Raw genomic sequence first — 13,720 nt, 5'->3', positions numbered from 1 at the left:
CGATTCCTTCTGGACGTTACACACATCCACTTTTACCACAAATCTAATATACCCCAATACTCATTTTGAGTATCGGGTATAAAAAGAAACGAGGGGGAACGTTGTGAGTTGCTGCGGACACCGCAACTCTACGGTTATACCCGATACTAAGTCAGTATGGCTCTCCTCCGGCAGACGCCGCTAATATTTAACAACACGACAAAGAGTGCGTGCGAGAGAGACAGAAAATCAGTCTGAGCGTGACGTCGGGCGCTGCGTAGCCACTGCAAATTGATTTGTTCCTTTTGGCTGTAAAAATGATCTGATCTGATCCAGATTCACCAATCTGATAGATATGGTCATTATCTATGATTCTGCGTTTTTAGTTTTCTTGTATCCTCAATATTGTGGATGCAACAGATTTTCGTCCTTTGTGGGGGCGGAAGGGGGTGGGGCGAAATTTTGAGATATACGTTTTCTAGTGAGATCTAACAGGAGTGCGGATACTAAACTTGGTTACTCTAGCCATAATAGTCTCTGAGATTTGTGAATATCCCCAGACTTGCATCCTTTGCGGGGGCGGAAGGGGGTGTGGCAAAATTTTGAAACAAACTCGTCTCGGTCCGATATATTAGGAGTGTGGATACCAAATTTGGTTGCACTAGCTTTTATAGTCTCTGAGATCTAGGCGCTAATGTTTTACTCTAAGCAAAGCCGCCTATGCTACCTGTGTGTTAGAGAGAGACAGGGCGAGAAAAAATGAAATTGTTTTCTTGATGCTGGCTATAATAGTAATACGATCCAATTCAGATTCTGCAGTCTAAAAGATATGGTCATTCTCTACGATTCTGCGTTTTTTGTTTTCTCGTATCTTTAAAATTGTGGATGCCACAGATTTTTGCCCTTTGTGGGGGCGGAAGTGGGCGGGGCAAAGTTTTGAAATATTTTTGTAGCAGTGACATATCACAGAAGTCTGGATCCAAAACATCGTTGCTCTAGCTCTTATAGTCTTTGAGCATTAGGCGCTGAAGGGGACGGACAGACGGACAGACGGACAGACGGACAGACGGACAGACGGACGGACGGACAGACAGACATGGCTCAATAGACTCGGCTATTGATGCTGATCAAGAATATATATACTTTATGGGGTCGGAAACGATTCCTTCTGGGCGTTACACACATCCACTTTTACCACAAATCTAATATACCCCAATACTCATTTTGAGTATCGGGTATAAAAACTTTTTCCACGATGTACTCATGTACTGGCAACGACAAACACACACGCGCGCTCCCGGACGGACACACAATCGTATAAAAACGGGGCCATGGCAACTTTTTTAACAGTTTTTGGATTTTGGAATACAAATTATGTAAGTAATCTCAATTTATTGATATATGGAGATGCATGTTTACACGTGGAGTAGGTCGTGGTAAAAGAGGGAAGAGGGACAGCAGCAGCCAGGACTCCGACATTGTCGCTGTGTCTCCCCAAGTGTGACCCTTATGAATGGGCCAACTTTTGTCTTTCTTCGTCGTCGCTTTTTATCCCCCCGAAGCATTATAATTTGCCATGAATATATGAAAACCGTTTGTAGAAGTTCAACCGTTTTCCCTGGGTTCGTTCGACTGTGGGTGTGGGTGTGAGTGGTTGTGGGTGGTTCTGGGTGGGAATGTGGGAACGGGACCCTTCCACGGGTTGGGAATTGTCAGCCTGGGAAATGGTTTATGTAATGGGATTCATAACTTGTTTACCTGTTAGCCCCGGGTTTTATGTCCATATCTATTCGAGTATAGTAGTATCAGCCTAGTCCTGGTCCTACTTTAAAATGGCTTTTAATTTTAATTAAACTTCTCCAAATTGTGATTAAAGGCTTCTGTTCTGTGCACCTTCTACCTACCCCCTTGATTTATATATATTAATTTCAAGGTCGTTAGCCACATTTCGAATTCATGCGAACGTTCCTGCATTTCAGTTCATTATTAAGGTAATTATTATACTATATTCAGATGAACGTGATAGTCGTGGAAAACTAAACTAATTTCAACAAATATTCAGCTATTAGTGCTGGCTGACTATGGTTTGCTATTGAGTGTTACTATAAGTATCCACATAATTAGGATTCATAGATCTATGAAACATACATACATACATATGCTCTTTGTGTATTTTCTGATAACATAATAAAAAATATTAATTAAACTGAGCTTTATGCATCTGTTTGATCGGCTGTTCTGTTCCCAAAATAGATCAATTCTATTCCGCGATTGCGGATAAATTCATTTTAAGCCACACTTTAAATTCTCAGATAACAACGTGACAATTTTTTAATATACTTTCTATGGCCTATTATCATTTAGTTCAGGCATTTTATAAATATTTAATTCATTTAGAGTTCCAACGATATTAAGCTATTATTTATTTAAATTTTCCAAACATTTCCAGATTTACATAAAAATACACCAAAAACAAATAGAGAGATAGAGAGAGAGCAAAATGCAACAAGCAACTCGAAGAGACGGAGAGAGTGAAAAAGTAGCGGCGAAGAGGACAGCAATTCCGGCGAATTCACACATGCATGCAGAGCTCAACCAAATAAAGATACAAATATATTAATAAATAAAAGCATCAAGCCTCTGTCGCATTTTTGTATTGTGTTCCATTGTTTAATATATTACCAATATCCTTTTCAAACTTAGGCGCCCAGCTATAATGCACAGTCGATAGTATCGAAAGCCGGTTGATGGACGGTTGTTTCATCGCGACAATATTGTTTTTTGCATCGAAACAATTTCCCTACATTCCAAAAACACTTACATACGTCTTATCACTTACTATACAGTATATGCATTGACCTATTTGCTTAAAATTTTAGCGCTGTTCAGGTAAAAGATATCGTGAGGTTTCTTAGCAATTGGGATAGGATGGATCTACAAGAAGAATTTACAAACAATATTTCCGCGGTTTACCTCAAGTTTGGTCAAGTGGGCTAAGTTTTTTTCCATCGGTACATCGGTCACACTGCTGCTCTGTCCTGCAACGCAGAAACGAGTCGGTTGTCCATACCCCTCTTTTTCTACCCATTGTGTAGCACATGTGTAGTTACTGTGTAGTTGCCATGTAGTAATTTGAGGAAATGTAAGCAAAAAACAAATACAACAAAAATAACCAAGAAAACAAGGCAGCGAGCAGTCCGCGGCAATTTTGCGAAAAGAATTAAAAGCGTCAACTAAGTAAGGAAAAAGGTGCATCGACTGCATACAGCCCACAATCTAGGTCAGAATTCTAGTGTAAAATTGGTTTGATCATAGCGCCGGAGGCCAGAAAAGAGAGCATAACCCATAACAGAGCTAACTCGTCGATGGCTGTCGCAAGAAGTGAAATTGGTAAGACACACATATTCCTTTTCTTTCTCTCGCTTGACGGGCCAGCGCGAGCAACTATAACTTTGTATTTACCGAGTGCACATTTTCTTACAGATGCACACATACTGAGGCGGTCCTCAGCAACAAAAAGAGTAGCAGTAGCAGCAGCAACAGCAACAGCAAAAACTGTCGCCAGGGAGGCCCAAAATAGTTGCTGTTTTGTTCCACAGACCATGTCCGCAGCCGCGTCCGGCCATTGAAACATCCTCCCAGGATCCCCTGAAGGTGGGTGCTCGTGTACGTGCCTGTGCGTGTGTGTGGGTGTGCGTATTGATCTACCACGATGCGTAGGTTAAATAATTTTCAAAAAGCGATTGCTGCCACTCGCTGAAGTTGCTCAGGTGACGCAAAAAAAAATCAAAGAAACAACAACCACAGAAGCCACAGTAAGCAGGCAGCACCGCACCGAAAGGCAAGCTGGCAGCAGCAGCGTGACAGTTTGCATTTATACATAGATTTGCCATTTTGAGAGTATTCGTCACATCTGTTCGCTCGCGCGGTCTCACGGCCTCCCAGTCGTGATTTCTCGCAGTTGCAGTTGGGGTTAACGTTCTAGCATTACATTACCCTAACGCCTCCATATCATCGTATATAATCTTTGCAGTGAAGCGGAGGTTTTCTAAATCTACATGGAAACGGACAGCAGCGACAGCAGGGACAGCGTGAACTCGATACCGCGTCCTGAATTCGAGGCCCTCTCCGCCATCGACAGCCCCCAGCCAGTGCTGTTACTTCAGGCGGACAGTCATGATATGGAGCCCAGTATGCCCCACAAGCGACAAAAGTATGTGGTGAGTGCCCCACCGGGGTCGGCTGCCGGCAGCAGCAACTCGTCCAACTCCAGTCCATCGGCCACACTCGGACCACCGCTCACCATGAAACTAACCAAGGTGCCGTCCCAACCGCACCTGCAGCTGCAGCCGGACCTGAGCCCATTGGTATCGTTGCCACAGAAGGAGGGCAAGACGACGAAGGTGCCCAAGGAGATGCTGGCCCTCCAAAGGTCACAAATGGAGTCCGAGGTGCTCAGCCACTTTGTGGCCGATGGATCGAAGTTGAAGCGCCGCAAGTCGCGCTTTGTCACAAATCAGCTAATGAAACGGGCCCAGCAAGACAAGGAGCGGTCGTCCCCCAAGCCTTCTTCCCGATCTTCCAGCCGCAGCAGCAAGCGCAAGAAAAATAAGTTTATGAAACGCAGCAAGAGCATACCAAACCCGTCCTGGAACGCCGAAGATACCGAATGGGTTGAAAGGCTGGCTACGAAAGTACGCCAAGAGCGGGGTATTTCCATGGTCAACGATTGCGGAGAACGCGTGCTGGGGCTTGATGCCGAGGATAGTGATAGTAGTTCGACTGTGGAATTGAGCCCCTCCAACCTTCGCTCCCGCAGCAAGACCAATTCGCTAAGTAACAGCTGTAGCAATGAGGAGCATCGCCCAGCCAAACGCGCCAATCTCCGCACCGAGAACGTGGATTTTGCGAAGAAGCATAGCGCCTTTCTGAACAGCATCATACATGATCCGGAATCGGAGCAAAACCCTAACACCTCGACCGAGGTCGATAGCGATTGGATCAACAGCTCGGCTGGCAGTATGCAAGATACCGATGTGTCGGCGTTCTTGGATTTCATTAATCCGAAGACAACAGACAAGGAGCCAGAGCCAGAAGACAAGGCATATGAACGAATGATGCAGATCTACACAACGCCGCCACGGGTAAACAAAAATAATAATAAAATAGTGTAACATCTTCCATCTTCGTATTCTTGCATGTTCTTTTCATTTTAGAATGGCTGGGATCCCTTCTGCTGGAAGTGTCGGAAATCCGGCAATCTGCAGGCGTGCAGCAAGTGTCTTCGTTCGTTACACTCATACTGTGTGCGTCCAGCCACCACAAAATTCGATTACTCTTGGAAGTGTCCCGAGTGTACGCTGCTTGACCCCGCACCTAAAAGGTGACCCCGACCTTTTTCCCTTGCAAATGCGAGCATTTTTCTTTATATACATTTTTCGTTTTTATAGGTTGCGTCGGAACGATGTCTCGGCCGATCTGTTGAGCCAGCTGCTAGGCTTTGCGCTCGAACGCATGAAACAAGTGCGCGGGGTAAGTGATTATGCTTGGAATATACATATGTACATACATATATGTATATATATTTGTGTATGTATCTCATTACCCATCAAGATTTTTCGTTATCTTCGACACATTCGTTTGCTAATGCGAAAAATATTTCGCAAAAACAGCAAAATGTATAAGATATACATACAAGATGTGTGTCTGTGTCTGTCTCTGGGTATGGCCGACGCTTTGTGTGTGTGTGTGTGTGTGTGCTCACGCTCCTACTCGTACTATCTCTGCAGTGACGAAACATACTTTGAGTAGACACCTGAAATGTCTCGCTGGTTTATTGGGTTTCGCTCTCCCCCTCGCTCTCTCTCTCTCTTCATTACTCGCTCTCTGTGCTGACATCGGAGAAGGAGGCTCCGCTGCAATGACCTACGTGCCCTGTCTAAGCTTCAGATATAGTGGCAGCGATAGTTGGAAGCGCTTCACGACTCACGTGCCGTACGCGCTACTGTACTTACATACATATCTGCATTAGATGGCCGTCGAAGCGGCAGGCATACATATTTGTGCGACTGATATATTGTTTTCTTTCTAGTTTACTCGATAATGAGGTCTGATAGCTCGTAAAACAGGCTGTGTAAATGATCTCTTTAATGCGCTGTACTTATCGGCTTTCTTTTTGTTAATTTTAACACAAACTAAAGTCTGCCCTGGCCACGTGCTTCTTCAGACTGGGCTCTGCAGCATATGGCATACGTTTAATGGGGCATTTCTGCATTTATGTAATATTATGTACGGACACGAAGCAGGCCAATGGTTGCCTTAAAGAAGCCAATTAATGTGTAACCCATTTAAATAAAAGTTAACTGCGACGGCCTTTCGAGTGGGACTTTCCCTCGTTAGATATGCTTAAAATGCTCGCGCCACGCGGACCATTAATTAATTAATTCATTTAATGCTATCGCCGCCTGCCGGCAGTTAGGCATTGGAAACAATTAGACAAGCTATAGACTCGTCATTTTATGTCATATTTGGGTCTATTTATGCTTTGCCTTGGTTTGCAGACCACTTCCTATCTGTGGTTTCCATCCCCCTCCCCTCTAGAGGCAACAATTCGTATTTTCCAATTAATTTCCTCTGCTTTTCTTTGGTAATACAACCCGAGAATTCACATTTCCTGTGTCTCCTTCTTCTTCTCTTGCAGCTCCAGAAGCTGCGGGCACCAGAGGATGTGTTACCGGAAACGTACAAAAAATTCTTTGTGAATCCCGTGAGCTTCGCGACTCTGTCCGCGCGCATCAAAAACAACGCCTTTTGCAGTGTAGATGAGTTCCTGAGTGAGGTCAAGTGGATGCAGCACAATGCCCTGATAATGGACTCTGGCGGTACGTGAGCAGCATTCAGAGTCGACTGTGTTTTCACTGCACAATGACCAACCTTTCCTTTCGATTTGCTTTCGTTTTGCAGACCTCAAGGTGGAGCAGCCGGCTAAGCAGTTGGTGAAGGTGTGCCGCGAGGAGACCATCGAGATAGACACCTGTCCCGAGTGCTATCTGAATGCGAACTCCAGCGACGAGTGGTTCGTGAAGGTTTGCCGTCAGCCGCATCTGTTGCTCTGGGCCAAGCTCAAAGGATTTCCCTACTGGCCCGCCAAGGCCATGGGTGCCGACAAAGGCCTGGTGAATGTGCGCTTCTTTGGCAAGCATGATCGCGCCCATGTGCCCGTGAAGGATTGCTTCCTGTACTCGGCCCAGAATCCCAATATACAGACCAGTCGTCGCATGGCCAGAGACCTGGTCGATTGCATTTGTGAGGTAGAGGTGCATATTGAGCATATCAAGCGGAAAATCGGCTCCTTCCACTATGCCCCCTACCGCACGCCCTACGATCCGCTCGAGGAGCAGCAGCAGCTCGAGAACATGATGCCAGGCGTATACGCGGCCATCGATCGTGATCTGGAGCCGGCCAACAAGACGCCGCTGCAGTTTCTCATTCGTAAAACAGCAGGCGATAAGTTGTCCATTGTAAAGAAAACAAAGGCCGCCACAGAGTCGGGCAATGAGTCGGATCAGTCGGTTAGTCCAGTCAAGAAGCTGCCACCGCCGCCGCCGCCGCCGCTTTCATCACAGCAGCTTCAAGGACTAGAACAGGCAACGGCCACGGTCTCCGGCAATGAGCATGTCAAGCAGAAGAGCAACAACTATGAGGTCATACCCCGTTCGGCTGAATCGCTAACCGACTCACGCTGCAAGGTGCTGCTCAAGCGGAAGAACCTGGCAGCAAAGGCCATACCACCAGCCGACGCCTCAGTGGCCGGTACAGAGGTGGCCGGTACAGAGGTGGCCGGTACAGATGTGGCCGGGAAGAAGCGTAAACATTCCATAAGCGATACCAGCGGCACCTCCGAATCGAGTCGTCGCGAAAAGCATGCAGCACGCAAGCAGCAGATGGCAGAACTGGAGCAGCAACAACAAGCGAATAGTCCGGAAGAGGAGGAGCAGGACAAGAAGGACGACTCCCTTTTTTCCGAACTTGAGTCGGAGATGCATTTAAAATTGCCAGATTCCCAAATCGATACCACGCCCGATCCTCTCGGCGGATTGGTGGATTTGGTCAGACGTCGTCAAGGCGTGACCATCACCAAGATATCACGCGAGCAGCAGCAGCAACAACAGCAACAGCAACAAGCTGCCTCCTCAAGTGACACCACTGCCCCAGAAGCTGCCAAGCCCCCAGTGGCCAAGCAGCCACGTGAACTGGAGAGAGCCGAAGCAAAGGGCTTGAAAAGGTCCGAAGTTGAGCGGCAACAGGAGCAGCTAATCAAGAAGGTGATTCCATTTGTCGAAGTCAAAGCCGAAGTGCTATCGGAACCAGAGCCCGAGGAAGAACCCCCTCAAGTGCAGGAAACTATTGCAGCCGACTCTACCTCCCCGAAGCTACCTAAGCCGGCCAAGGAACAAGAAAAAGCACCGGCAGAGAAGCCACAACAGCAAAAAGCACAGAAGGAGCCAAAGGAGAAGGTTAATCCTCCGCAGGAACCGAGGATCACAGTGCCTGTGCCTGTGCCCACACCACCGCCAGAACCAGGCGAGGGCCAGCCTGCTGCCCCTGTTCCAGAGCTCGTGGCCATCAAGGAAGAGGTTCTCAGCGAAGAGGAAACGGAATCGGAGACCCACAACAGCAGACATAACTTGGTGGGACAGGCAATGGCTCCACCGCCGTCGCCGCAGTCACAGCCACAGGCCACCAGAGCGGAGGCAGTGCTAACGATGCGCGAAGATACGCCTTCAGTGCGTTATGTGGGCGACACGTCCATCCAAAAGATCAGCCCCAAGCAGTCAGCCGCGGCGGCCAAAGCTATGGAGGTGGCACCACCCAAACGCAGAGGCGTCCCATATGGCCCTCTGCCTCTGTCGGGGCAAGCATTAAACTCGCCAGCTCATTCGCCCGGCCATTTGCCGAGCGTCAAACCACCCGGCGTGTACGTGGTCAGCAAGCCACCGCCGCCGCCATCTGCACCGCCAAATGTGCGACAAAAAAGTGACCGTCCTCAACCGCTGACGCAGCCGCCCCCGTCACCCACCACATCAAGCCTGCTGCGATCCAATATGGTGGTCATACCCGTGGAGCAGGCAAGCGGCTGCACTCTGAACAGCCCGATGACGATACCAGTTCCTCCCCTGAGAGCCGTGTCCAAGAGCACACTCCAGAGCTCGACGTTTATACCAAGCATTCCCATTCCCCCTGGTCCCACCTCAGTGCAAAGCAGCAGTGCTTCCATGCCACCGCCTCTGGCGGGTCTGAGCATGCCCCAGATGGGCACGTCCACGTCTCAAGCCATATCCATGCCGCCCACTATGGAGTCCGGTGGCCTGCTGGCCAACGCTCTGAACGGACTGCCCACAGATATCATGGTGAGCGAGTCGAGACAGAATGATTCGTTCGTCTGTGGAGCTCTGAATGAAATGCTCCTGCGCTCGGCTCCGCCCAAGCTGGTGCCTCGTCCATGCGGTCCACTTCAGTCGGATGGCTCACAATTCTATCCAGCGCACGCCGGACCCGTCTCTCAACGTCTCAAAGACAATGCACACAAAGTAAGCCAGTTCCTAATTATTCTTTGAAGATACTTGTAGCATTTTAAAATAATACTCGTTGTTTTCCCTCAGATCACGGACTACTTCATATCCGTCATCGAGGACACTCTTAGCGATCTGGGCGGCGGTGACCAGAATATACTGCAGGCTCGCATCACCAGCCTCGCCCTGGAGAACGAGCGCCTAAAGCAGGACTACAGCCGCCAGCTTTCGGAGATAAAGCGCAACAACGAGCAAATGATCAACGAGATGCGCAAGGCGCTGGATCAGGAGAACAAGCGCGTGATCAGCGAGATGCGTCAGCAGAGCACATTGGAACGGAATCATGCCGTCGACGAAACTAAGAAGAAACAGTGGTGCGCCAACTGTATGCGAGAGGCTCAGCTGTACTGCTGCTGGAACACCTCCTACTGCGACTATCCTTGCCAGCAGATGCACTGGCAGCGTCATTCGGCCACATGCGGCCAGGCCAGCGCTCTGGGGCTGGGTGAAACGATCGATTTGACGCCACCGCCGGTATCAGAGCCGACCCGCTCCAGGCCAAAGCCAACGATGGCCACTCCGATTGCCAGTCATATGGCTACACCGATGCCAGTAGCGACAGCCGTACCAACACCAGCGCCAGCAACTAGTATCGCCATTCCCACTCCACAGTTGCATCGGACAGCGTCCAGTGCAATGCCGATTCCAACAGCATCCGGATCGGGAACTGGGTCTGGATCTGGTGGATCTTTTGCCGGATCAGCCCCCAAAAAATGGCAGACTATGATGTCCCTCAGCGGCCATCCCAATCAGGAGAGTCTGCTCAAACATCCTGGTCCCATGCTGGCCGGACTGCCTTCTGGTACATATGTACGCCCAGTGTCGGTCAGTGCCACGCAGCCAACCTTGGTGTCGGCTACGGCATCAATCAGCAACGTCGTTAACACGACCTCACTGATAACTCCGGCGCCGACATCATCAATGCCGCACATTGCTACCATCATATCCGGCCCGCGCAACACCGTAAACACGTACAGCTATGGCAACAGACTGGCCACCCCCCAGCCGATGCCCATACAGCACTACAATATACCAGTAGGTTGCCCTCAACCATTGCCCCGTCTAGTCGCAAGTTCGATAATACTGATATTCTATTCCATTAAAATAAAGGTTCCCATAGCCGTGACCAGTAATATACAGCCGTACACTGTGATGGCAGAGCAGCCGCCAAAGCCAAAGTCCTCAGCTCGCAGGGGCCAGAACCGCAGCCGCAATGCCAACAGCAGCAACAACACCAACAACGTCAACAGTACAATGGGAATGCACCACAACCAAGTGAACCAAATACACTTCCAGCAGTAAGGATTGGTATTGTAGGCGGTACACAATATAGGATTTCGGATTTCCCACCTTTTGAGACTGCTTAGATATTCAGAATATCTCCTCAGAACAGAAAGAGAGTTTTTATTTTCATTTAATAAAGGATTACCATTAATAAGTATATTATTAAAAAAATTGATAACATTTACAAAACTAAAGTCGCTTTTTGTTTACAGATAACATCAGAAAAGCTTTGGCAAAGGACTACCAGGGACTACGAGGAAAGGATCTTGCGCTGAGGCAGTGTGTAAAAAAGTCATTTTTATAGTTTTAAATTATAGTTTAATAAGAAAGGTACACCACCTACATAAGTAGATAAGTTAAGAATACTGTGACCGCATAGCAAGTATGAGTTGAAAAAACACATAAGAAGAACTCATGTCAATACCTAAGGATCATCCACACATTCTCACATTAAGAAACAAACATCAAATCAATCACATTGCATCGATTACATAGTTTTTATGTATGACTTAAAGCGAAGCTGCATCATTGAAGTTAAGAAGACAGTAATTAAAATTTAACTACCTATAGAAACCGTTCGAATGATTTCTGTATCATGATTTTCAATTAAACAACTAATTGATAAACAATTAACGAATATTTTATTAGTACTATCAAACACCTGTAAACAATTAATTCTGCCTCTTAACAGTAATAGTAATGCCACAAATTTTTAATCAATGTCCAACTTCTTGAAGTTTCCCTCGATGCCAAAGAGATCGGAGACGGTCTTGGCTTTCCCGGGCCTCAGTTTCTCATTAACCTGATGGCGCGTCTCAAACTCGAGCATCTCTTTGCGATTGTTCAACAGTTTCTTGTAATAGATCTCTGCAAATATGTCAGTTTAATACACAAAATCCATCTAAATTATATTCTGAGGCTCACCCTTGGCCAGACTGGTCTCCTCCCCCGGTCCGCCGTAGTCCTTTGGCAGCATTTCGCGCGGTACAAATTTATAGAAGTCATTGATGTCATTGTGCATATGGAGAACGCTTGTCAACTCCTTCTTCATAAACGGATTCATAAGAGCCATAATCTTGTCCATAAAAGGCACAATGTTAACAAAGTGGAAACCAATCAGTCGTATGGCAGCCGCTTCCTATAGCAACAGGAAACATACAATTTGATTTAACTAAGAGTCAAGAGTTTTACCTGCAGGTAGAAGAGGAATTTCTTCATTTGTAGAAGTCCAATGCGGGCCAAGTGCCCCAGGGCACAGCCCTTCAGATCGATTACAATCACATGGCCGGGCTGTATTCCATCTTCGTACATCCAAAAGTCGAATATCATGCAATATCTGAAAGTGCACAAAACACATGCTTAGCCGCAGCTTCTATAAAGATATCAGTATCCCCTTATAATTGATCATTTAATTGTTATGTTTTAATTGTTAACCATTATATAGAGCGCACATATCATCTGAGATCAGATCTGCGAGTGCCAGTAGATGAGTATCGTATCTGTGTGAGACTGTGCTACTGTGAATCCACAGCTGCTAAATCTTGTGTGCGTGCACGGAACACAATTCGGGTTCGGGTTCACGTATTGGGGTTGGGGTTGGGGTTGTGTTCGGGGTGACATTAAACACTTCGGACCTTAATCTCTTCATGTTTCAGTATACCTTGTCATAATCACGCTACTCGTCCCGCTCGCAAATGACACGCAAATTGCACTTAACTATTTTTGCAATAATTGTTGGCCATTAATACTAAAGCTGAGCAAGTGTTTGGGAATTCGGATATTACTTTTTTGACTTCGAACTCGAAATATATATATAAACGGATTGCCTACGTAAACGTGACTCCAAGTCAGGTAGCGCTGAAAACTACCGAAAGAGTCTTGAAAGGATTGTAGATCCTCTAGATTCCAGGAGTCATATTGACAGAGCTGTCTGTCAGTTAATCTTCCACTTACAGTTTCATGGCATCCGCAAAGTTATAATTCGATGCATTGAGGTCTTCGAGTTTGGCGACAATCACACGATAGCCTTCGGGAGTAGCTCCAGGCAGCGGAACAATAGAACTATAATTACACTTGGAGATAATTGGATAGAATTCTCAGTGAGAAGAGCTTGGTCCTACATTGTTTTCATGGCCCGCCGTAGCTCCGGTCGCTCGCTGTCGAGGTTCACAAAGAACTCATCTAGGTGGGTGCGGGCCGTGAGATTGATATCCAGCACTTGTTTGGCCACCTCCATGCTGTAGCGGCAGGCGTGAAAGAAATGCAGGGCTTCGCCCTCCGAGAATTGCTTCGAGATGTGCGGCTGGACATGAATCCATTCGACAAACTTTTGCACCTCCGATCGCTTGATCTTCGGAAAGCGGGCATACTGTTCTTCCAGATCGGCCTCCTTCATCTTCTCTTCCTTGCAACAAAAGTGCTCCTGAACTGATTGATGGGATGAGTTTCCGGGAGTTACGAGTACAAGTACTTTTGATTTTAGCTCGCTGCTCGGGCCCCGAAACGCGTTTCCAGCTAACGGCGGTCGACTGTCGAATGAAATGGAAATGGAAGCTGTTTGCTTTCGCAAGTGAAACTGGTTGGTTGGTTAGTTGGTTGTCTGGCGAATTCGGCATGCAATTTCAACTACGTTCGGGATCGGATCGGGAGTCGTATATGGGGTGGGAGATGGGGATGTGGATGGTGCCCAACTGGCGTTGCCTGGTGTGGCGTGTGCTGCTGGGGGCACCACACGGCTGGCTAGCCGAGACGCAGACAGCAGACAACAGACGCTGTTTTGGGGGAAAACTGCAACTGGCTTTCGTTCGTCGTCGTCGTCGTCGTCA

The 13,720-nt window shown here is 47.4% G+C and overlaps 2 protein-coding genes across 3 annotated transcripts; one reads left to right on the top strand and one right to left on the bottom strand.

Moving 5' to 3' along the window:
* The first annotated feature begins 3,091 nt into the window (after positions 1-3,091).
* Positions 3,092-11,524, top strand: Zmynd8 (Zinc finger MYND-type containing 8). Of its 2 annotated transcripts, XR_004468921.1 has the most exons (10): positions 3,092-3,369; positions 3,463-3,633; positions 4,013-5,123; positions 5,196-5,362; positions 5,430-5,511; positions 6,680-6,860; positions 6,943-9,569; positions 9,642-10,646; positions 10,722-11,049; positions 11,108-11,524. XR_004468921.1 is itself a non-coding variant. In XM_033378861.1 (9 exons), exons 3-9 carry the CDS (start codon positions 4,038-4,040, stop codon positions 10,911-10,913), a joined length of 5,340 nt encoding a protein of 1,779 aa, XP_033234752.1. In that variant the 5' UTR covers positions 3,092-3,369; positions 3,463-3,633; positions 4,013-4,037; the 3' UTR covers positions 10,914-11,052. The 2 variants fall into 2 exon arrangements, 1 of the variants encoding a protein (XP_033234752.1); XM_033378861.1 differs by lacking the exon at positions 11,108-11,524 and having other exon boundaries at positions 10,722-11,052.
* LOC4801985 (alpha-tocopherol transfer protein-like) lies at positions 11,518-13,290 on the bottom strand. The gene is made up of 5 exons (XM_001358960.4): positions 13,016-13,290; positions 12,849-12,956; positions 12,087-12,231; positions 11,820-12,033; positions 11,518-11,762 (listed from the first exon to the last, which is right to left on the bottom strand). The coding sequence occupies exons 1-5, from the start codon at positions 13,288-13,290 to the stop codon at positions 11,608-11,610; spliced, it is 897 nt and encodes a 298-aa protein (XP_001358997.2). The 3' UTR covers positions 11,518-11,607.
* Positions 13,291-13,720: the final 430 nt, after the last annotated feature.

This window comes from Drosophila pseudoobscura, chromosome 2, assembly GCF_009870125.1.
Source record: "Drosophila pseudoobscura strain MV-25-SWS-2005 chromosome 2, UCI_Dpse_MV25, whole genome shotgun sequence".
NCBI lineage: Eukaryota > Metazoa > Arthropoda > Insecta > Diptera > Drosophilidae > Drosophila > Drosophila pseudoobscura.
Note: the sequence above shows the minus strand (reverse complement) of the source record. Positions and strands in the feature narration are given on the sequence as shown.